Source organism: Panthera uncia, chromosome B1, assembly GCF_023721935.1.
Source record: "Panthera uncia isolate 11264 chromosome B1, Puncia_PCG_1.0, whole genome shotgun sequence".
In the NCBI taxonomy this organism is placed as follows: Eukaryota; Metazoa; Chordata; class Mammalia; order Carnivora; family Felidae; genus Panthera; species Panthera uncia.
The window spans coordinates 130,250,833-130,275,768 of NC_064811.1; the positions used below are offsets into that span (position 1 = coordinate 130,250,833).

At 37.3% G+C, this 24,936-nt stretch overlaps 1 protein-coding gene across 1 annotated transcript in view; it reads left to right on the top strand.

The window, feature by feature from the left end:
* GUCY1B1 (guanylate cyclase 1 soluble subunit beta 1) overlaps nucleotides 1-24,304 on the top strand; it is a 48,599-nt gene extending 24,295 nt beyond the window's left edge. The window contains exons 5-14 of the mRNA XM_049632323.1: nucleotides 7,936-8,133; nucleotides 11,329-11,559; nucleotides 11,970-12,086; nucleotides 13,298-13,431; nucleotides 17,197-17,394; nucleotides 19,141-19,378; nucleotides 20,410-20,550; nucleotides 21,353-21,507; nucleotides 21,848-21,974; nucleotides 23,120-24,304. Of these exons, the coding sequence (XP_049488280.1) occupies nucleotides 7,936-8,133; nucleotides 11,329-11,559; nucleotides 11,970-12,086; nucleotides 13,298-13,431; nucleotides 17,197-17,394; nucleotides 19,141-19,378; nucleotides 20,410-20,550; nucleotides 21,353-21,507; nucleotides 21,848-21,974; nucleotides 23,120-23,143 (1,563 nt within the window). The 3' untranslated portion in view covers nucleotides 23,144-24,304. The remainder of the gene's footprint in view (nucleotides 1-7,935; nucleotides 8,134-11,328; nucleotides 11,560-11,969; nucleotides 12,087-13,297; nucleotides 13,432-17,196; nucleotides 17,395-19,140; nucleotides 19,379-20,409; nucleotides 20,551-21,352; nucleotides 21,508-21,847; nucleotides 21,975-23,119) is intronic.
* The last annotated feature ends 632 nt before the right edge of the window (nucleotides 24,305-24,936 follow it).

A 24,936-nucleotide genomic window follows, 5' to 3' on the forward strand; every position in this document is an offset into this window, starting at 1 on the left:
AGACAGAGCATGAACGGGGGAGGGGCAGAGAGAGAGGGAGACACAGAATCCGAAGCAGGCTCCAGGCTCTGAGCCATTGGCCCAGAGCCTGAGGCGGGGCTTGAACTCACGAACCGTGAGATCGTGACCTGAGCTGAAGTCGGTTGCTTAACCGACTGAGCCACCCAGGTGCCCCATACACCATGCTTATTTTTAATCTACCTCAAGACTTAACAAAAAACATCTAAAACTACTAAATGGCTAAGTATAGGGAATACTTATTTATTTATGTTTTTCATTTATTTTTAAATGATTATTTCTTTTTTGAGAGAGAGAGAGAGGGAGAGAGAGAGAGAGGAGAGAGAACACCATGGTGTAGGGTGGGGGGGGGGGGAAGCAGAGGAGAGAGGGAGTGAGAGAATCCCAAGTAGGCACCATGCTGTCAGTGCAGAGCTCCACAGGAGGCTTGAAGCAGGGTTCAATCCTACAATTGTGAGACCGTGACCTGAACCAAAATCAAGAGTTAGAAGCTTAACCGACTGAGCCACCCAGATGCCCCAACTGAGGAAACATTTTCAGAAGAAACTTTTTAGAAACATTACACTTCTAAACATTACATAGTTTGGAATTGTTTTTCTTTAAATCTCTTGTGAAACCATCGATTTGTGGACTAGTGATAAAAGTAGGTAAACTTTGGAATTTATTATTATTCTTTAGGTGATTTAGTAAATGGAAAGAAACATGATTTATCAAAAAGAGATGAACAAAAACAGGAAGACATTTTTAATTTTGAATTGTATACATGTTATTTGAATATGTTGTCCTAGAAATAAGACCTTATATCAGCAAGGTTTTCTTTTATTCTGCCATTTTCTTATTCTTAAATTAAGAATAAAACATGTAGTTTCATGCTGCTACTGTAGTAAATATCTATTTGAAGCCTCTACTGTATTGATTAAAATACCACAGGAAATATGTAGGATTTGAAAGCTTCATTAAAAAAAAAAAAAGAAAAAAGAAAAAAATAGCTAGTAAGGAACGTCCAATTTGACAGCATTTCCACTTAATTTATGCTCATCTTACTTCCAGTGTCCTGTTTGCATTATTGTAGAGCGTATTTTTCCAAAAATCACTGCATTAATATCTCCTATGTCACATGCTCCTGTGCAATATGATTTTGTCACTCCCATCAAGAGGTGGAATTTGCCTTACCTTGAATCTGGGTTGGCTTTAGTGATTATTTGACCAATGGAACATGGCGGTATTTTGATACTTCCTAAGCTTGTTCATAAGAAGTCTTTATGTTTGCACCAGAGTGTCTTGGAATAGTTGCTCTTAGGATGCTCCCTCCAGGACCCCAGCAGCATGAAATGAGAAGCCCAAGCTACATGGAGAGGTCATGTGTAGGCTGTCAGCAGCGCGAGCTGAACTCCCAGCAAAGGGCCAACAACCACTGTCAGCCTTTTGAGTGATCTATCCTGGGAAAACAGCCTGGTAGAGTATTATGATGACACCATCGCCAGCTTCATCTGACTCCAACCCAAGGACTTCCTGAGTCCAGAAAATTGGCAGAACCGTGAGAGATATATTATTGTTTCAAGCCAATCAGTTTGGGGTGCTTTGACATGCAGGAATGCATAATTGGGACAGCACTCTGCGTATTGTTTGCCTCTTTATTTTTTATGTCTACATAAAAAAAATTACTGTTTATTTTCGTTACTACATATATGTACACTTATATACATATTAATGGATGAGTCAAGAGCTTTGAATAGGCCATGTTTGATAAGGATAATATATAGATAGCCTTGGGGAATGAAACCCAAGTCAATCTATAGCACGGCTACCAATTCATTCTCAGTGGTGTTACATTATGATTACATACATTATATATTCTTTACCTCCCTAATAATTTTACAGAGGTAAAATGAAATTGCAATGAGCATGGAAAGCTGCCAGGGTTGATTATTGAAAAATTAATAAATTAATAATTGAGCAATTTGCCGTCTTAGAGGTTAGCCACGATTGAAATGATGAGCTTGCTTAAATAGGCATCGGAATCTCAGTTGAATATCAAACACATATTCTGTTATTGTCTTCTGGAAACACCGGTTCCTTCCTTAATTTTGGTATGGTGGCAGTTTCACTCATTCATTCAGTTCATATATGTGAATGTTCCTCTACAAGCACCTCTGTTCAGGCTGCGATGGGATTTTCCTCAAATTCATGTTGGCTCAAGGTTTTGGCTTTTAAAGCACAACGTTGTGCTTTGGCCAACCCACCAGGAGCAATCTGGGATTGATGACAGATCTAAAATTCTTCAATGTTTGTGCAAAATGCTATTTTGGGAAATCTGAGGATTTTCCTGAACAGCTGTGAAATTCTAATACTTCCCTAAATTATTTACAATATTTCTTAGACAAAAATGCACCATTCATTTTATTTTATTTTTTTTAATTTTTTTTTAACGTTTATTTATTTTTGAGACAGAGAGAGACAGAGCATGAACGGGGGAGGGGCAGAGAGAGAGGGAGACACAGAATCGGAAACAGGCTCCAGGCTCTGAGCCATCAGCCCAGAGCCCGACACGGGGCTCGAACTCACGGAGCGTGAGATCGTGACCTGAGCCGAAGTCGGACGCTTAACCGACTGAGCCACCCAGGCGCCCCCATTTTATTTTTAACTTTTGAATTTCAAAAGGAACTTTTTCTCAACATCTAAAATGCCAATTTCTTTAAACTATAATTTTAAAATTGACAAGTAAGGGAAGATGAGTATTTTAGAATTGTAAGATATTTTTTCTCTTTGAGTAATTGGTATATTTCTTCACAAAATAACCAGGATTTTTTTTTAAAACATGAATTTAAAAACAGTAGAATAAGTGAAAGATTTAGGCAGGTAATTTTATGACTATTTGTCTTTTTTTCTTTAATTGAAATATTGCTCTTGAGAGGATGGTAGTGATAATTATATGTAGTTTTAAAAATATTACCAGTGAAATAATTTTAGTGACTCTGATAACAATTAAAAAAATTTTTTTTAATGTTTATTTATTTTTGAGAGACAGAGAGAGGTTGGAGGAGGAGTAGAGTGAGGGAGACCGAGGACCCGAAGCAGGCTTTGCATTGACAGCAAAGAGCCTGACACGGGGCTCGAACCCACAAACTGTGAGATCATGACCTGAACCGAAGTCGGGCGTTTAACCGACTGAGCCACCCAGGCACCCCTAATTTTTTTTTAAATATACCCTTACATTATTTTTTTTTAAAAAGATTCTCTGTGTCTTTCCAGTTGGAAGGCTATGTCGCAGGAAGTAGCACCAAGAGGCAGGAAGAATATCATTAAAGTGTTAACTTTTTACTTGTTCTGATCTCATGCTGTTCACACCCCAAACTTGGTTCTTCCCATTATACAGGGTTGAGTTTTCCACTTTATTTAGAGCCTGCTTGTTTGAATTTTTTTATGTTCAAATTCTAAAATGACTTATTCCTTATCAAACTCGACAAAATATGTTGCAAATTGCAGGCTGTTTGTAACAAATGGTGTTGGTCGTGTTTCTCAGAAGTGTAAGAAGCAAAATCAATGGAGATACTTTATCTCATTTTCCTTCCTTAAAAAGAGGTTTGAAATGACTGCTTTTTAAGATTTCTTCCCATTCTACACTTCAGTAATGTTCTCAAATAACACAGGCAACTCCCTTTTCCCCCTTCTCTAGGAAGAGGCTACTTGGAGACTGAAAAATCTCTCTCAAAACTTTCAAGGAAAGGACTTACTCCACCCACTTATGTGGATCATTTAGAGATTTTTCATTAGATGCCAAGGAAGGAGGGAAATGAGGTAGTTAATTCCTGGAAACTTTGTCTCTGTAATTATGTATGAAGTTATTTTTACTGTGCATATTACAGAGACAACTTGCATTTATTTTGAACCATTCCAAGATCTTTGAAAATATGGAACTTCAAAGTATTTCTCAAAGGAATAATAAATACTCATTTGTTTCCTAAATCTGTGGATTATACTGAATCCAGAACTCCAGCACAGTTTTCCAGGATGAGAGCACTAATTTTTCTTCTGTAAATAATAAATGCTAGGTGACATGATGGATTGGACTTATGGATAGCAGAATTCCTGAGTAGAAAACGTATATTCATTTTGCTTGTAGAAAAAGCAGTAAAATGATATCAGAACATTAGGAAGTGAATTCAGAAAACCTGACCGACCTTTTTGGCCTCTTGAGGGAAAATAGATGAATGGACCTGCTCCCTATCCCTTTTTTGTTTTCTAACATTGTAAAGCTAAGAAGAATGAAGTCAAAGCATATTTGAGGTTTGCTTTATTGTTTCTTGGGAATCCACTGTGCTGAAATATGTGTATCTATATATATTTTTTATGTCTCTTTTATGTATATACTTCTTTGTAATTGGTCATTCAGGTCTTTTTTTGTAATCCTACTCCCATGGGTACATTTAGAAATAAAATAGGATACCAGTTTTAATATGAAACTCTTGTTCTCTAGAATACATTGCTACAGCCATGTGGATGAATAATTAGCTTTATATAGATAATATTAGACAAGGTGGACATGGTTTTCCCTTGGCTTTTTTGAGAATGTTTTTTGTGGCCTTTGAGGTTGCTGCAAATAAGTACAATCTAACTACAAATAAGGCACATTTTTAGCAATATAAATATACTCAAATGAAATCAATTTAATTTTTAAACATGAATTCTATTTCTAATATAACAGGCTGCGGTCCTCACTTTAATTTTGAGAGAATAAAACCAAGTAAGGAAAGCTGTAACTAAAGAAATCTCAAGAGTATTTTTTATGTTAGATACAATCTAAAGAAAATCAATATTACATTAAGTGGTGTTAAATTTTTTATGCTCCGGGAAAGCACTTTACTTGTCCATTTAATTAATAACAAATTCAATAAAACAGCAAATCTCTGGAGAGCTGGTTACCACAAAAACTTCAAAGATGAACATTCTGACTTGATGTGTTTTAGTGGCCCTCTTGCTTTGGAGTGACAAATTTCAACACGATTTTATTACCAATTCTAATACCTTAGTATTATAAGTATTTTTATTTAAATTAGAATGGGTCCACATTAAAAAAAAAATTAACATTATTTTTGAGAGAGAAAAATAGAGAGAGACAGGGTGTGAGCAGGGGAGGGGCATAGTGAGAGGGAGACACAGAATCTGAAGCAGGCTCCAGGCTCCAGGCTGTCAGCACAGAGCCCAGTGGGGGGCTCGAATTCATGAACCGCGAGATCATGACCCGAGGCAAAGTCAGAAGCTTAAAAGACTGTGCTACCCACCCAGGCACCTGAAAATGGGCCCGCATTTAAGGTGCAGTGCCTGTCTCTGTGTGACTCATGGGAAAGCAGTCTTGGGCTATCCTGGCCAATCTCTGACCTTCGTTAGCATCGATGGTGCTGCTTAACAGTAATGGTGCCAGTTGTTACTGCCTCATGTCATCTGTTTAGCTGCATATAGAAATGTGCTAATGGCACAAGATGAAAATAGGTGAGTATGGAAATGATATTGGCCTTGCTTTATGATATATTTAAACATTTTGTAGAGGACAGTTTGAAAAAAATTAAGATACATATTTTCAAGTTCTTGTTGGACTCCACTTTTTTTCTTTGAAATCAGCCATAGCATCGTACGTTAGGGCTGATTACGTTAGGATGTTTCCTATAAACACAGCAAATAGCTCAATTTTTACTTTGAGAGAAATGGAAATAAGTATCAGGCTTTTTCTGGTGATTTTCCTTCTCAACAGATTTTCTGTCACATTTTTTGCAACACCAGTAGTAGTAGAAGGGCTCTTGATGTCAGACAGTCTTTGTGCCTTCCCTTTTCGGGAAGAATTTTCATGAGGAAAACTTATAGGAAGAACCTCATACTACTCAACCAAATAAAACAGTTTTAGGCCTTCAGCGGCTTGTCGTTTACATAAACTGTTCAATACTCAGGGTTTGCCATATTCGATTCCTTTTATATGGCAATAGCAACCTCTAGAGGCAAACAGGACGAACTGAAATTTTTGTCAAGAGCTGGCCTGAGTTGATTATAACCGGTGTAATTTGTAGAAAGAAAACAAAAATCACTTGGCATGAAGACAATTAAAAAATAAACCAGATTCACCCAATCAAGAAGACTGTTGAAACATTTATCTGAATCAGAATGTCAATCTTTCACGACCTAGTTGAGGGCTTTTCTTCACTTTGAAGTCTTTGGACCCCACTCTTTAAGTCTGAGTTATTGGCTCTCATATGTATGCATCAAAAGCCACTCTGTACATTTCTTTTATGATATGAGCCATGAGCTGCTTAAAGTCAAGATTTATGTCATGCAGATTTGTATCTTAACCTCTACCCTGCCACCAGCCTGTACCACATACGGTTCATAATATATAATGCATATGAAATAACTTTATAGAATGGATGAATCATTGAAAGGAGAGGAGAGAAAATTAAACCACAGTGCCATTGCTGCCTTGGTGGAATATTTCTCAAATTTGGGTACCCATCGAGCTACCTTGTATTCACCTCTTAATATCTTACTAGATACTTTTGTTTCCCTAATTGACTTCTTTGAGACATTTGGAACTGGAACTGTAGTTCAATTTTGGCCTATCTCCAGCACCTTTTTGATGAATTCTTTTATGCTCATGGCATTCTGAAACTATTTTATTTTACCCATTTGTTTTTAGTGATAATCATCAGTTATTGATGGATTAGTATTTGCTTGGTGTATTAGTTTTTATTGCTATCATAACAAATAACCACAGATATAAAGGTCTAAAACAACAACAAATTTATTATACTATATTTTTAGAGGTCAAAGTCCATTAAGGTTTCACTAGACTCTAATGAAGGTGCCAGCAAGGCTATGTCCCTTAATGTAGTCTCTAGGGGATAATTGTTTCCTTTCTCATTTAGGTGTTGACAATTCAGTTCCATGCTGTTATGGGGCTGAGGGCAATGTCATGTTTTAAATCAAAGTCTAAATTCTAAAGCTACCTTGTTCTTAATTCTTATACCATGCTATGTTGTGGGTATCCTACCATATATGTGTAACACACACCCACACATACACTCACACACACACATACACACACACACACACACACTAACACATTATCAACTGTTATTTGAAAAACCATGTTGGACTAAGGAAAACATATTGTTTGCACCATTTCTCCTGGTGATGTTTATGCAAACAAGTTTTGTGTATTAGTGAGTAACGCATGCATGCTAGTTTGGCATGGTCTATTAATGGCAAAGCTGCAAGAACAGAAAATACTTACTGGTAAATTTATTTGTTTTAGTTTTCCAAGATTCAGGTCCAAAAGATAATCATTTCACAGGTCAGCTATGAAGCTGTATCTTGATTGGAGGCTACTAATGAATATGAAGAAATTCTGCCACTTTAATTTAGAAAATGTTAATTCTAAAATATTACTTCACAAAGTAGTATGCTTATATTTTCATATGCTTATCACTCTGATATAGTGTTTTGAATGAATGATTTTTAGGTTTGTAATGTAAACAGAGGGTAATATGGGGTCACTTTTGGCATCCGTATTGTTTATCATAACATGCATATACAACTTCCCCAAACTCCTATAAATACGTATACTTTGCTTTAGTAAAGCATTCTTTTTACATCCCACTTGTTTATTTATCCTTTTTTAAAATGTATTAACTGATAATAGGCTCAGATATTTTTATTAATTCTACTACTTTAGCCTTAAGTTCTCTCCACGTGTGGTTCTTGCCTTGTAGTTGTCTCCGTGCACAAGGGAAGGCTGTGTTATGTGAATGTTTATTCAGTCAATCCACCAACTAAAGTCAAATTGGAGCCTTGTTTCCTTATCTTGCTTTCTCAAAGTCAGCTGCCATTGTGGAAGCATTATTTATTCACCTCATTTCCTCTTTATTACAGAATCTTGATGCTCTGCATGACCACCTCGCTACTATCTACCCAGGTATGCGTGCGCCTTCCTTTAGGTGCACTGATGCAGAAAAGGGCAAAGGACTCATTCTGCACTACTACTCAGAGAGAGAAGGACTTCAGGATATTGTCATCGGAATCATCAAAACGGTAGCTCAACAAATACATGGCACTGAAATAGACATGAAGGTAATGGTCAGTAATGGAGGCTCTTCTGAACACATCTGACATACAGAATATTAAACATGACACTGTGAATTTACCTGTAGCTGTCACTTCTAGTGGACCTCACCAGAGGCATATTTATGAGCCATAACAGTGCTACACCAGCAATATTCTATATTTGGCCTTGGAAATCATTATACAGGATATTTTTTCCCTATGGCAGCAGAAATCTCTCTCCAATTATACATTGCTTAAGGCAATGTGAAACCTAGCTCGCATTTCCTGTATGCATCAGCTGGGTAGCAGAAGGAAAAGTGACTGGTTAAGCTGTAGCCTTCAGAATACAGAAAACCCAAAATGTGGATAGTCAAATTCTAAGATATATAAGATATACATATATAATATTAGATATTGTTTTACCGATCATTGTCTCTTTGTAGATTCTTTTTATCTGTTCCTGAAATAATAGTTGGAATCTTTCATTTTGTGATCTAAAAATTTTGTTCTTTTAGAAAAAATTGGATTACTTGGTGAAAGAACTCAGGTCTTAATATTTAAAAAAATCGTTGCTATTGATAATACGTGCTCTAAGTTTTGAGTGAAAATATCAGGGTAGTGCTACATCAGCTGTGTAATAAAGAAAACCATTGTTTTTCTCTCTTTTTGACCCTGCAGTCTCTCCCAGTCACCTGCTCGGTGTGTGCCTAGAATGTTTAGCCTTACGAGCCATTTTTTAGTTGCTCGAAGTTCGAGAGAATTAGGGAGAGAGATATCCTATTTCAACTTTTTTTCCTTATGGCTATTTCTTAGATGTCAGAGTTATGTTCTAGCACATACAGGAAGCCCAAACTTTAAGTACAATATTATACAAAATAAAAATTGTCATCTTTAAATTGTTTATATTGGAAAAGTGTCCCATATATTTAATCTAGTAATGCCATGTTAGATTCGGTGGTTTTCTTTCTTTCAAGAGTTGATGTCAATTCTTGGTGTGACACTTGTGGGTGAGTCCCAGGTGCATCCTTAATTTTTCTACAACTAGAAAGTAGGACTCTGTGTAACTTGACATTATCAAATCCAGAGACATTTAAAAAATTAAAACCGTGGGTAGAGAATCAACATGTATCCATGGCTAGGAATCTCACTGGAATTTAGCCAAAATATTCTATGCCTTTCATTTCTTATTTTTGATCCTGACCCCAAACTAACGCTACACTTATGCCTAGTGAGCCTTTGTCAGGGGCTTTTAGCATACTGTGTCTACTCTTGTGTTTGGTTTTTATTTAGGCAGGTTGAGCAAAGACAAGTACGTAGAAACTTGAAGAAAAAAACACAAATCAGGGCGCACTTGGAGATTGCAGTTGCTATGGTTATCAGTGTACTTGGCATGGGAGATTGGCAGCCGTGAGCACACTCTATATAAAATTCAAGATTTTACTTAATTGCATGGTTTCCTTTATACAATATTTTGTTGCCTTGTGACCTTCATGTATTTAAGTGCTCCAACACAGACTTCTGGAATATTTTCAGTTTTAGTTATATTTGGTATATTTAATTTTTGTCAAAGACACCTTTAATTTCCTGAAGTATTCTTATGTTGAATCTGTAAGCTTAACGAGTCCAGGGTTACCAGATAATTTAACGACTTAAGGAATATTATACCGTGTCAAGAAGTGATATGCCAACGAGAGCTTAAAAATATGATCAGAAAGCAGTTCATTTAGGGGCACCTGGGTGGCTCAGATGGTTAAGTGTCTGACTTTGGCACAGGTCACGATCTAGTGGTTCATGAGTTCGAGCCCCACGTAGGACTCCGTGCTGACAGCTCAGAGCCTGGAGCCTGCTTCAGATTTTGTGTCTCTGTCTCTCTCTGCCCGTCCCCTGCTCGCTCTCGCTCTCTCTCTCTCTCAAAAATAAACATTAAAAACATTTTTTTTTTGAAGAAAGCAGTTCATTTTGACAATTTAATCAAAGCAAAGGAACAAGATTGAGGAATTAATTAGTAAATTTAGGTTGCACATAATTCAGTTCCTTTAGCTAAAATGGAACCAGAGCAGACCATCAAAATTGGGCTTGAATTTGAAGACTGACTCTTATTTTGTTCATGAAACTTTAGAGAAAACAACCTTAGTAAAGCAGACTGTTTAAATCATCGATAAAAATACTAATATTTAGCCAGTGTAGTAGGTGAGTGTGACACTCAAGGGAGTAATATCCTAATTTCATCATGAAACGATTTGAAAGAATATGTACAAGAGCGTCACGTTAATTGTGATTTCTTCTTAAGTCTCAGAGTGTGCTGCTGTGAATGCATGAGCAAAAAAAGCCAAAAAGAGCAACATTCTGCCTTCATTGAGCTATAACTGAAGAACTACTGTGCCCACTACTTCCCATTTGGATCTGGCCACAGTTGAGATACAGTTTTTCCTTTTAGAACAGGATGTGTTGTTTCTGGTTTCTTAAACTCAAAAGAATAAACATCTTTTCTATACCTTAATAATGTATTTGCCTATGCAAAATATTTCAGAAATGTCACTATTTATGTAAATTATAGAGCTTTACTCACTATTATGATTACTTCCCTAGAATGAGTTCCTAGACTTGTAATTAAACTGAAGAATGCACAACGTTTTAGGGATTACTTGTATATTATCAATCTACCCTTCAGAAAATTTAATCAAGATCCCCTCCCACTTGTGGTATTCGAGATAACTCTTTTTCTGTATCTTATTGGTACAATTGGTATTTTGTATAATTGCTATTTGACGGATAAAAAGTGACATTGGATGTATTTTTAAATATGTAGCTCTATTATTTCATTTCCTTCTGTTTGCACATATCATTTTTCATCATATTAAATAAAACCACTTTGTATGGTTTGTGGGGTATTCACTGTACAATTGTACCTGGCTGAGCGGGCTGAGCCTACCAGGACAAGGGGGTGATTTTCTCCCAGTTCTATCAAAGAAGCCATCTGGGCTGCTGAAGGATTCATACCAGATTTGCAATTTTATTGTAAGTAATTTTTCAGTCTTCAAATTGCATAAGTCAATGTCCAGAAATAGTTTCCTATTTAAGACATGCATAGTATTTGCATTTATGCATATTTTAAAATTAACTCTCTAAATGCAATTCTCATAACCAGTTTCTTAGGCATTTAGGATTTTAAGTAAACTGAAATGCAGGCAATTAACTCATCTCCCCCTCTGAAAAATCCAGGTTATTCAGCAAAGAAATGAAGAATGTGATCATACTCAATTTTTAATTGAGGAAAAAGAGTCAAAAGAAGAAGATTTTTATGAAGATCTTGATAGATTTGAAGAAAACGGTACCCAGGAATCACGCATCAGCCCGTATACCTTCTGCAAAGCTTTTCCTTTCCACATAATATTTGACCGGGACCTGGTGGTTACTCAGTGTGGCAATGCCATATATAGAGTGCTTCCCCAGGTAAAATGATATCACACTTCCTTGAGGTCTGAGACAAAGGCTCTAGATTTGTTCTATGTGGCCATTTATTCACTTAATACACTGATTATATATCATGTAATGTGCAGTACATCGTATATCACATAAGATTTTTAAACTGAGCTAAGTGTATTTAAGCATACTGCAACTTTCCCTAGGACAGCTATTTATTCTTTTTCTGTTTTAATCACTCACAGGGACAATGGGAAAATTACATGGGGATACTATTGTTTTAATGAGAAAATGGGTAACTTTGTAGTAGTAAGCAACTCCCCTACCAAATGATTATGATTTTCTACTTTAAAGTCTTACTGAGCTGGCTTAATCTAATCTCAAATCGTAAGAATTATTTCTACTGATCACATGATCCTTTCTTTTCATCCACATTGTAGCTCCAACCTGGGAACTGCAGTCTGTTGTCTGTCTTCTCTCTGGTTCGTCCTCATATTGACATTAGTTTCCATGGGATCCTTTCGCACATCAATACAGTTTTTGTATTGAGAAGCAAGGTAATCAAAATATTATTTCTTTCAATGTGAGTAAGGGATGTTATATCTTAGAAGTGTGCCTGAAGGAAAGTTACCTACTATACTATTCTATTATATGGAGAAGGTATAGAAAAATTCAAACCAAACCTCAGAGGGAGTCCTGTTTCAAAGGCAATATTATTGATTTTTGGTTTGCCTGAGCAGCACTGGAACTCTTACTAACTGATCAAAATTAACAAAAGTAAATTTTGAGACTGTATTGTTGGGACAATGCAATTTCACATAATAAAACAAATATCTTTTACTCCCTGTACAGCTACCATGTACTATTTTAGACATCAGAAGAACTGATAAAAAAAAAAAATACACTTTTTTAACTTCACCCAAAGCCACTGATTTAATTCTTCCTTCAATTGTCTATTATTCTTGGTGCCATTTTTGTCGGAATTTAAAAGTGATAAAATATTCTTTTGGTTGAATGTTTAAGGAGTACCCAGATCTCATAGTTTCCGTTCTTGGGAGTGATACAGCAAACGTGTCCTAGAATATATATTTTGTCCTTCCTGAAGCCCTTGGAAAGGTCTTACCCACACATACTTTATGTATTTGGAACTACTCCCAGCCTCTCTGTGAATGCAGGTATGGGGAATAGAGACACTTGGTTTCTTTTTTTTCATAGAACTTAGTATTATATGTTGGAGCCATACTGGAAAATCAGAAATAAGATTCACAGTAGCTTTAAAACAATATGCAAGCATAGTAAGACTATTATCTTTTTGGGTCCAAAGGAGATAGTCAATTCGTTTTTCTGCAGTGTTCGCAAGGTAATCACTTTGCTTATTACCTGGCAGTATTTCTGTGAAATGCCCTTCCTGATCTACTTGGTGTCCTTATTCCCCCTGGACACTTTGGTGGGAAATGAGGTATACATGTCCTTCTTTTTTTTTTTTTTAACGTTTATTTATTTTTGGGACAGAGAGAGACAGAGCATGAACGGGGGAGGGGCAGAGAGAGAGGGAGACACAGAATGGGAAGCAGTCTCCAGGCTCTGAGCCATCAGCCCAGAGCCCGACGCGGGGCTCGAACTCACGAACCGTGAGATCGTGACCTGAGCCGAAGTCGGTCGCTCAACCGACTGAGCCACCCAGGCGCCCCTACATGTCCTTCTTTTTGCTGACTTGTTGCGTAGGGAGAAAGATACTAGTTTAATAGCTGTGTCTTGCTTTTTCAAGGAAGGACTGTTGGATGTAGAGAAATTAGAATGTGAGGATGAGCTGACTGGGACTGAGAGCAGCTGCTTACGTCTCAAGGGGCAGATGATCTACTTACCTGAAGCCGATAGCATCCTTTTTCTGTGTTCACCAAGGTAATCATTTTTAGATCAATTATAATGGATAGAAATACCCATTTTTAGCTAACAGAGAAATCCAAAAGCATCTTATTTAATAATGTCTACATGTTTCAAGTATAATTAGGTATTACAACCCCTGTTCATACAGCACTCTAGTACAAGGATAATTTCATTTAACATTTGTAACAAGCTCAGAAGAAATCCTGTATTCTTTTTTTTTTTTTTTAATTTGTCCTGTCTTAATCAATGTGCCAAGTGTATGTGCCATCAGATCGTGGAAAAATCTAATCTGCAGGTAGCTAATGCTTAGCTTTGTACCTTCCAAAGAGGCACCACGTAGAAAAGAAATTCCATAAAGCATTTAATATGATGACATAAATACATGGGTATATTTGGCACCGAGAAATTACTTTCTACAATTATTTCTAGATTTAAAATATAACTACCCTATATTGAAAATATTTAGCTACTCTAATCAGGATATACTATTCAAAATATATTATTACATTGACATTTATGTAAATTATGTTTTTTGTAATGAACATCAGAAGGAAGTAAAACTGTAGGATGGTATTTTTCCAATTTGAAAAAACATTTTACCAAAAGATGCATGGCAACTCAGAATAAGAAAAACATACCTAAATTTACTTAGAAAAATAGAAAAAGGTAACTGGAACTTTTTAGGTGGTATTTTGTGTATTTATAACTTTGTATGACAGAAACCTATGCACATTATTTAGTAACACATTCACTACAGCATGTTTTGCTGAGCTACTGGCTAAAAATTTAATTTAAAGTCCACCATGATCACTCTTCATTTAAAGATACTGCCTGAAAATTTCTGAAAAATCTAATGAACTTTATAACTTCCTTTAATATTATTAATACACTATTTTTTTAAAGATTTTTTTTTAACGTTTTATTTATTTTTGAGACAGGGAGAGACAGAGCATGAACAGGGGAGGGTCAGAGAGAGGGACACACAGAATCTGAAACAGGCTCCAGGCTCTGAGCTGTCAGCACAGAGCCCGACGCAGGGCTCGAACTCACGGACCGCGAGATCATGACCTGAGCCGAAATTGGCCGCTTAACCGACTGAGCCACCCAGGCACTCCCTATTAATACACTATTAACGACTACATAAGACTAATGATTATTTTTTCCTGAGAATGTGCATCATGAAAATAAAAGAGACAAACTTAGAGAATATCAACCCTTTATATCTTTTTATTAGTCACTTTCATTGTTCTAACTATATTTTTATCTGCTATCAATGTGGTTTTTTTTTTTCTTTTGCCCTTTTCAAGTTGAGCTTTAGTAGAATGACAGCTGTTCAATAGGGACAATTTCTTTTTTTTTTTTTTTTTAAATTTTTTTTTTTTCAACGTTTTTTATTTATTTTTGGGACAGAGAGAGACAGAGCATGAACGGGGGAGGGGCAGAGAGAGAGGGAGACACAGAATCGGAAACAGGCTCCAGGCTCCGAGCCATCAGCCCAGAGCCTGACGCGGGGCTCGAACTCACGGACCGCGAGATCGTGACCTGGCTGAAGTCGGACGCTTAACCGACTGCGCCACCCAGGCGCCCCACAATAGGGACAATTTCTATTCATGGAGATAAAGGTCTCTTTGGAAACAGTAGCAGAAAATTTGGAGGCTCTTTGTTAATTACCATATGAAGAAATTGGTCACATATTGACACATTCACAATTTGTCATATGGTACCTGTCCGTGTATTTAGAAAGATTTGTACTTGTGTTAAATGAGATCCACTAAAAGCAGTTTTACTTATAAATAATTCTAAGATGATTAGTTTAAATTTAGGGGAAAAATGTTAGTAGTTCATTAAGATAATAAGTAAATTTTTAGAAAAATGAGACATAGAGGCACTTTGGTGACTCAGTCAGTTAAGCATCTGACTCTCTTTTTGGCTCAGGTCATGATCCCAGGGTCATGGGATTGAGCCCTGTGTGGGGCTCTGCTGAGTATGGAACCTGCTTAAGATTGTCTCCCTCTGCCCCTCCCCCACTCCCTCTTGTCCACACAGGTACTCTTTCACACACACACACACACACACAAAGTGAGATATAATTTTATTGTTTTTAAACTCCATACAAGAATTTTTATCCATTTTTATTTTAACCTTATAATCTTTTTTTTTTTTTTTTTTTTTTTCTCTGTTCACGGGCAATTCTTGTATATCAGCTAGCAGGTGATCTGTCCTCTTTTCAGATGAGTCTATTCTGCCATTGAGCCGAGTTGTTCAAGGTTAACATACATATGCATTTTAACAAAATCTAAAGAAACCATATGGCTCGTTACTAAAGTCTTTGATCATTTTATTTTTCTATATTGACATGCTTATGTTGGCTTTGATTTGTGGACATTTCTGCTGAGAATGTATAACAAGGAGACATTTTATTAATCCAAAATTCTTCAGTAAAGTCACAACTCTTTATGTCATTTTAGAGAAATTCTTATTGTGAATGCCCAGAAGTTATTACTTTATATTTAAAGAATTCAAACCAGTAATATAACCTTAAGATATTTTAACCAAAAAATAAATTTTTAAGAAGCAGTCACTTATCAGATCATCACTGAATCAATACAATTAGGCTATTCTTTTTTTTTAATGTTTGTTTATTTTTGAGAGAGAGAGACAGAGGAGGGGCAGAGAGAGAGGGAGACACAGAATTTGAAGCAGGCTTCAGGCTCTGAGCTGTCAGCACAGAGCCCGACACAGTGCTCTAACCCATGAACCATGAGATCATGACCTGATCTGAAGTTGGATGATCAACCAACTGAGCCACCCAGGTGCCCCTTTTATGCTAATCTAAAAATAACTTTGGTAAAAAAAAAAAAAAACAAAAAAAAAAACATAGGTTACAAATATGCATACACTTTAGTAAGATTATATAATGTTTCAAAAATGAGAAAAATTTTCAAAGCAAACAAAAGCAGTAGAAGAAATTAGAATGAGAAGTAAGAGTAGCACGTAAAATACATGTCATAAAGTTATAAGCACATAAAATACATGTGGAAGATAGGTCATAAATCTGATTGTAAACTTTTTATCACTGCATCTAAAAGAGAAAAGCAACCAGTTACAACAGTCAATGGATTTATAAGGCAACAATGAACTGGTTTCTCAAAAGAAGCATTATCATCCCTGTTACAGAGGGCAAAAAGAAAGTTTTCTTCATCTCTTTATAATGAGGGGAAAACGTGATTGCAGTCCATAACGGCCACGTGTTAAATACCAGGTTAATTTTCACAGGATAGTTTTCTTCTTTACCTTTCAGTTTAGGCTGATGGAATCAAAAAGTGAGATTTGGCAAAAATGTATGTCAAGTTCACTGCTCCTTGATAGATTTTTTTTAATGTTTATTTATTTTTCAGACAGAGAGAGACAGAGCATGAACGGGGGAGGGTCAGAGAGAGGGAGACACAGAATCCAAAACAGGCTCCAGGCTCTGAGCGGTCAGCACAGAGCCTGATGCAGGGCTCGAACTCGCGACCCCAAGATCATGACCTGAGCTGACGTCGGACGCCCAACCGACTGAGCCACCCAGGCGCCCCTGCTCCTTGATAGATTTTTAAATATATGAAAGAATGAAGTTATAGTCTTCATGCAACTCTCCATTTTTTTTTTTTTTTTGTCTTTAGTCTGACCTATTGAATCGTAGGAGATGACCAGATTTTACTCCTTGACAGTAGTCAGGCTTGATGTTAGCATGTACACAAGTTGGCACTGACTTCGCCTCATTTCCCTATCTACCAGTGTGATGAACCTGGACGATCTGACAAGGAGAGGTCTGTACCTAAGTGACATCCCTCTGCATGATGCCACGCGCGATCTCGTTCTTTTGGGAGAACAATTCAGAGAGGAATACAAACTGACCCAAGAACTGGAAATCCTCACAGATAGGCTGCAGCTCACATTAAGAGCCTTGGAAGATGAAAAGAAAAAGACAGACACGTAAGAATGTAACCTTGTGGGTAAGGAAGGGCGTTGTATATTGTGACCCTACTGTGGTTAAGTTTGGTAACCAAAGTAGAAAGGCATGGAACCTGTTATACTCTGGAGTAGTAGGTAAGAATCTTCCATATCACTTAGAAAGAAATTTTGCATACAGAAATACATCAGTCTTAATGGTAGTGGAAATGTGTCTTCTAGTTTTAGAAACTAAGTTGAAAGAATAAATGCCATAATACCTCCCTGAAAATCAATACAGTAATCCAAGTGTGTATTTAAAGGTGAAGTATCCATTCATTCCTTCCTTCATATGAGAGATCTGTTTGAAGCATCCTCTGGGTGCCAAGGGCTGGCTGGGTTCTCGGGGTTGCAGTGAACACTGTGCTTAGAATTGGCCTTCATTTTCAAATAATTCATTCAGATATGCACTGTGCATACTACTTGGCCTTGCTTGTATATATTCGTTAAAGGCACTAAATCACTGGACATTGATGAGAGATTTTACCCAGGGTCTTGGGTATTCATTTTTGATGGCTTGTTGGAGAATTGAAGTGATCTGTCTGACTTCTCCTAAGAACTATTTCATTCTACTTGAACACCCAGAATATTGATAACAGCATCACTTTCTGTACTTTTCTTTGCGTTGATATGTGTGTGGTTGCCCTGAAATGAATGCTGTGCCCACACATAAACATGCCAGTTAACTATTTATTAATAACATGGATGAAATAGAGAACGACATTTAATGTCTGTCTATACATAGCTTCTTAATTCACTTGTCTTGACCTTTGTATAGAGAAGCTGAAAGCTATATCTGGTTTCTTTGATGCCTCTTTACTTTCCTTGTGGCCCTCAACAGATCCCTGAATCCCTCCAGATATTTTGCAGATTTCAAAAAGAATATGGGACAGGTGGCTCAAATTCCTCCCACTGCTTAAAAAAAATTCAAACTGTAGGTTTTATTGGTATGTGGTACAACTTCATCCTTGAAAATAACACATTGTATGAAGCTTGTAAGATTCAACTTAGCACAGTACGTCCTCTGGCTTTAGGGAAGAAAAAGGTAGGGAGGCATCAGTTCTTCCTCTGGGTCCTCATGCCAAGAGCCATCGGTTACCCCAGTTTCTGCTTCTGTCCTGTCAGTCCTCGGCTCTCACCCTCCTCCCGTTGTGCTTACCACACTTGTCCCTCTGCGTGGTACCTGATGCCATCGAAAAATCGCAGGATTGCCTGTAGAAGTACAGTCTTTTCTTGCCGAGCCCAGGCTCCACCTGTTTTTTCCGTTTCTTCCACGGAAGAAAGAGGCATGGATGAGACTGGGAGGAGATCTACTTGGTTTAATGGTATTTACACAAATTCAGGTAAACTTCTTATTCCTGAGAGATAAACACGGTCCTGGTATTATACTACTCAGACAGTGTTCTAAGTGCTGGTAATGACAACTTTCCTACTGTGAATACTGTAATAACAGGTCAGAATTCAGTACCACGGATGAAAACTCTGACTTCCTATTGCCAGGGTTCTGCTTTGCCTATTTGGTTGCCTTATTTCCATTTAGTTTGAATTGGTTTGGATTTGGAGGTGTTGCATGTGATTAAAACAAATAAATTATGGTATTTTTGAAAACTCACATAGATGGCTAATAATGGGTGTCTTATAAGACTCCAGGTTTTTACGGTACAAACGACATCAAAACTCTGTGATTCCCAGTATTTCTTCCTGTGGCTCTTTCCCCATCCCGCTGAACAGGCTGTTGTATTCTGTCCTCCCTCCATCCGTTGCCAATGAGCTGAGACACAAGCGTCCAGTGCCTGCCAAGAGATATGACAACGTGACCATCCTCTTCAGTGGCATTGTGGGCTTCAATGCCTTCTGTAGCAAGCATGCATCTGGAGAAGGGGCCATGAAGATTGTAAACCTGCTCAATGACCTCTACACCAGATTTGACACACTGACTGACTCCCGGAAAAATCCATTTGTTTATAAGGCAAGTCCAGACCGCATCCTAATGCAGTGCCCTTCAGAGTCTGAATTTTGAGACCCTATGTTCCGAGGCACCATTCTCTGACTATAGCCCTACAGCCTTGGTGCAGTAGGCCTCCATGTACCCACTGTTTACCATTTTCTTAAATAATTTACCTCTTGTTGTAAACCTTTCTCTTCCCTGTAACCAAAATGAATAGAGCTGATGGTTCCCTGGTTCAAATGAAATGTTCAGCAGCTTTTTGCACTTACATTAATGAATCTGCACAGGTTGTTTCTCACCCATCATGTAAACATAGCATTTGTTTTAGTGCTCTGTCGGAGACATTTTTATTGAAATACATAAATGCTTTGCATAGTAAAGAAGTCTTAGAGCATGAGAAGGGGACTGGGGACTCAGGTTTGCTTTTAGATTACACCGACCTGAAGATAAACATTTATAAGGCATTTATGCGCTTTGTTTCAATTAAAAACAAATATAATATTGGAAAAAATGAAGTCAGGGGATTATTGCTTCATAAAAGCAAGAATGTTAACCAAACCATCTCCAGGCATCTAGAGTAATAGGAGTGCCACAAGGACTATTTATTTTATAGTGGTTTTCTGAGGTACAGTGTGACATTTTGTGAGCACATCATAAATGTAAATGGTTATTGAACATGATAAACCATTGGACGTTGGGCAGTGGCTCTTGTGTCATAAACCATCATTATTTTAGGGAGATACTGGTAATAAATTGTCCTAGTGAATTATAAGCGTATCTGAGATGAGAAACCAGGAATTACTAGGGGGGAAATAATGCTGTGTCCATGCCTGGCTGTAATCAAAGACCTCAAGTGCTGTGTGCAAGTTTCAAACAATTACAAGGTTTCATCTTGTTGGAATTGAATGTATTATAATTTTAAACGAATTCATGGGAGGAAAGTTTAAAGTTACTAGTAGCCTTGGGGAAATGTTGTTTATATAGAAGGGTAGCAAATGAAACAGTAATGTTTATTCTAACCAATGACCATGTAAATATATGTGCTGTGTTAGGTGGAGACAGTTGGTGATAAGTATATGACAGTGAGTGGTTTACCAGAGCCATGCATCCACCATGCACGATCCATTTGCCACCTGGCCTTGGATATGATGGAAATTGCTGGCCAGGTTCAAGTAGACGGAGAATCTGTTCAGGTTAGTAAATAAAGTAGATACTATAATAGCAGTAGCAGACCTTTGTGGTCAACCGACTCACATTCTTTGGCAGGCAGTCATTACGTCTAAGGGAAGACGTCATCATGACAACAGACTATAATATTCTTGAACCCATTGTATTGCATTTTTTTCACAGAGATGGGAAATCTGTCCACCTTTTTGAAACTACCTACTCTGTTCCATGTACTGAAATCAAGAGGATGAGACCAAACTTCCTATCCTTTCTGGTTTATTTTTTAAAAATCTCTTTCCTGCGTCTCATATAAGTTGCCAGATTCATATCTTTGGAATCTTATGACTTTAGAAAAAGAATATTTCCCTTGGAAGACAGATTTTGTGAGAGTTTTTTTTTTTTTTTTTTTAATATTAATGCTTGATTTTTTTTTACCTTTCCTTTAATCTCTTTTTTTAATTTTTTTTTTAATTTATTTATTTTTGAGAGACAGAGAGAGACACAACACAGGTGGGGGAGGGGCAGAGAGAGAATGAGGCATAGAATCTGAAGCAGACTCCAGGCTCTGAGCTGTCAGCAAAGAGCCTGACGTGGGGCTTGAACTCACAAACTGTGAGATCATGACCTGAGCCGAAGTCGGTCGCTCAACCGACTGAGCCACCCAGGCGCCCCGAGAGTTTTTTATTTTGTCTGTAATACACTTGGAGTTCTTCCAGAGAATTCTTATGATTTCTTTATGATGACTTTACGTTATTCTATGACGTAAAGTAATCAAAAATTAGTGTTTTGGTGATCGAGCTTATTGAAACAAAGCTTTGATTTCTGCAGATAACAATAGGGATACACACTGGAGAAGTAGTTACTGGTGTCATAGGGCAGAGGATGCCTCGATACTGTCTTTTTGGAAATACTGTTAACCTCACAAGCAGAACAGAAACCACTGGAGAGAAGGGAAAAATAAATGTGTCTGAATACACATACAGGTAAGAGAACAGGTCTTGGTATTTACTGATTTGCAAGAAAAATGTCTCTTCACATGTGGTTTAACTCTCTGCATGATTTTGTTACTTTTAAACAGTCATCACTTATGCTCTTAGGATTGTTTATTTTTTATTTGAGAACGGATCATCACTCCCACTCTCAATGAATCTACACCACCTTAGGAATTCCTTGCATGACCACCATTACTAAAATCCTGTTACTTTTAAATACAATTTTAACATGTGTCATTACTGTCTCGATTTCAAACTTCGGTTCATGTCCCTTTCTCCATACAACCATAGTCAAGACGTCTTTTCCTATTCCCTGTCCCCTATCTTTTAGATGTCTTATGACACCAGAAAACTCAGATCCACAATTCCATTTGGAGCACAGAGGCCCAGTGTCCATGAAGGGTAAAAAAGAGCCAATGCAAGTTTGGTTTCTATCCAGAAAAAATACAGGAACAGAGGTATGACTAATCAGCATGTAGTTACGTTTTTTAAAGACAGAATATAAATACAAGGAGCTAAATTATAATCACTGAAAATATGTCTCCTTTGAAAAGAATTCTTGCTTGCTGAAATGAACTCTCAGGTAAAGCAATGTAAGTACTGAAACATTAATGAGCCAGTTAGAACAATAAAAACTTCTTAGGGGATACTTTATTGTTGCCGGCTTTTTACCTCTAATGAAATTAAACTTAAAAGCACCAGACGGGGAAGACCAGTTTTTGGTTCTTCCTCCATAATCTGGCTGAGGTGAGAGGACAATGAGGGACTCCCTGGCCTCTTTGCTTAGCTCCATAAGGGGTTCTGAGATCACCATCTGGCCAGAGTCAGGACTGCAAGTTATGGGAGGTTTCTTAATCACGAAGCTTCAGATCCTTCTAAGGGCCAATCTATCTCCCTGTGGAATGTTTGGGGATCTTTAGACATCCTAGGCCCTTGTGCGTTTTTCCTAGAAAGGAGAGCGATTTATACTTTTCCATAACCTATATGATTGCATAGGGGAACCTCAGGTTCGTGCTAGTCCTGTGGTTATACTCCGGCTGTACTACTACGTGCTAGAGTTGACTTCAGACACTAGCCCTCCAAACTGGAATCCTGATTCACGCTGGGCTCCTACACACCAAAGCCATGCCCACCTTGTTCCCACACACAGGCCGCTATATCAGAAGTAAGGTTGATACTTTGTTCCCTGTTGATGTAGAGGTTCTTTAGAGAGGGTGAGACTACTTGATTATATTTCTTTTTCCGAACGTATACATCCCCTAAAAATGCTGGTAGAGCATAAGTCCTAAAAGGAATGGAATGCCAAGTTTTAAAATATTTATCTTTATCTTCTTTCTGCTGTTTTTACTTTAGATAATTTACTTGTGGTTTTGGCATGCTTACTGAGGCTCTTCTGATAAATTAAGCCCTACCTCAAGTGTTGCTCGTTTTAGGTGGGTGGTCCTTGTTTCACCCAGAATTATGGTGGGAAGACTTAGAAAAACAGATGTGCATGCATATATTAAAAAAAAAAAAAAAAAAAGAAAGAAAAGAAAATCTTTGGGGGATACTACAAGCTTTATTATCACTGAAAATGAACCCCTATTTATTCCACTCTTTAAAGGAACCAGCACAAGATGATAACTGAATTTCAGACTGTGGGATGACGGGGACCGCAGAATGGGCTCCAGTTGTCCCCTGTCACACACCAAGCAATTATTCCCTGTGGATACAGATTTCGCTTTGTCCTTTGCAATGGCCCCAAGCCTTTCTCTTAGGCATAGCTTTCATATTCGTTATTCAACCTTTGCTCTGCTTTTGGTAATTTTCAAGGTTTAGTATATTACCTAAAGTTTGGCTTTAGATGTGGATAATGTGAATTTCATGTGTCTTAAGATCTACTACAAGCATTACTTAACATGGTAATTTGCAAGTGGTAGGCACCCAATAAGTAGTTGTTGAATTTAATTAAATGACACTGAACAGTATTTGGTCATGTGTACATATCATATCATGGTTTGCCAAATCTGTTTAGTGTTCCATGTATATGTATATGTATATTTTAATGACTATAATAACATATAACAAAGTTTATATCGTGTTGGTGTACATCATCATAGAAACCATTTTCTAAAAGAGTGAATTCTAACTTTTAGGGGAAAAAATGCAATTTATTTTCAGATTCCCAAAATAAGAATTAATATACCATGCTAAGAAAATAATGAGTATTTTGAACTGTGCTAATTTTTCTTCAAAAATATAGGATGCGCATTTCTGTTCTTAAAATATTTGGTTGCTCACCCAAATCATGTGGCATTATAATTCCTCTAAAATTCTGTAGTTTGTACTATATCCCTTGTATTAAATCCCTTTAACAACATGTTATAAAAAGTTGCACTGTTTCACAGTGAGCTATTACATTAGCTTGAGATAAATGTCAGGGCTCTAACCACATCTGAGAATAAAATTGGAAGTACTACTGGGATACTCCTGTAAGAGCCATTTCTGGCCATTTATTTCCAGAAATGAGCTTCTTTTTCTTAGCTTGGAAGAATGTGGTTATATCCAGGCCATCAGGTTCAGAAAAGTTAACTTTAATTTTGACATAGAATGCATCCCTATTGGAATAATTGGCCTGTTGTTCTTAAATAATTTATTAATATCTACCTTTATAAAATATAGTGCAACTACATTTGTGTAAGAGTGTTTGTCTTTAAATTTAGTATTTCGTATCAGCACAACGATACATGTACAAATGTTCCATGTTCCTGTGTAAGAAAATCTGCAATAAATTATTTTTTCCACTTGTCTCTAGACAGTTTTTATTTCACCAAAAATGATATTAATGTCATTATTGGCCATGTTATTAATGCCATTTTCATACATACATTTAATAATTTTCCCTATTTTGCACTTTAATTTTGATTCGGTGTTGTTATGAAGTTGAATGGCTCCTCTTAGATAGGCTTAGTCTCAGATGCTCTTTTTCTTCAGTACCAACTAAACGCAGAAGCAAGACGAGACCCGGGGGGGACAGATCCATGGGTCGATAGGAAATGACATCATTCCTTGAGGATCTCAGTCTTTCAGGAGTGAAAGACACATGTACAAATAATTACAATATATGATATTTGTAGTGTTCATCCAATTTAAGAAACTGAGAGAATACGTAGAGAATGAGAAAGGAGGGGATCAAGGTAAGACGGGGACAGGGGGCAGCAGGGAGACCAGGCAGGGTTTTATGAGGGTCTCACTTAAAGATGAATCAATGCCATGGGAGCGAGACTCTAGACCTCTTCCAGCAGTAGTGGATGCTCAGGAAGTGTCTCCAGATTCTCTCCTGCCTAATCCTCCTGCACAGCACGCATTCTGTGCATTCACTTTGCTCTGCATATCTTCCAAATTTCTACAATTCCTTGACGTGTCTCTGTTCCACTGACC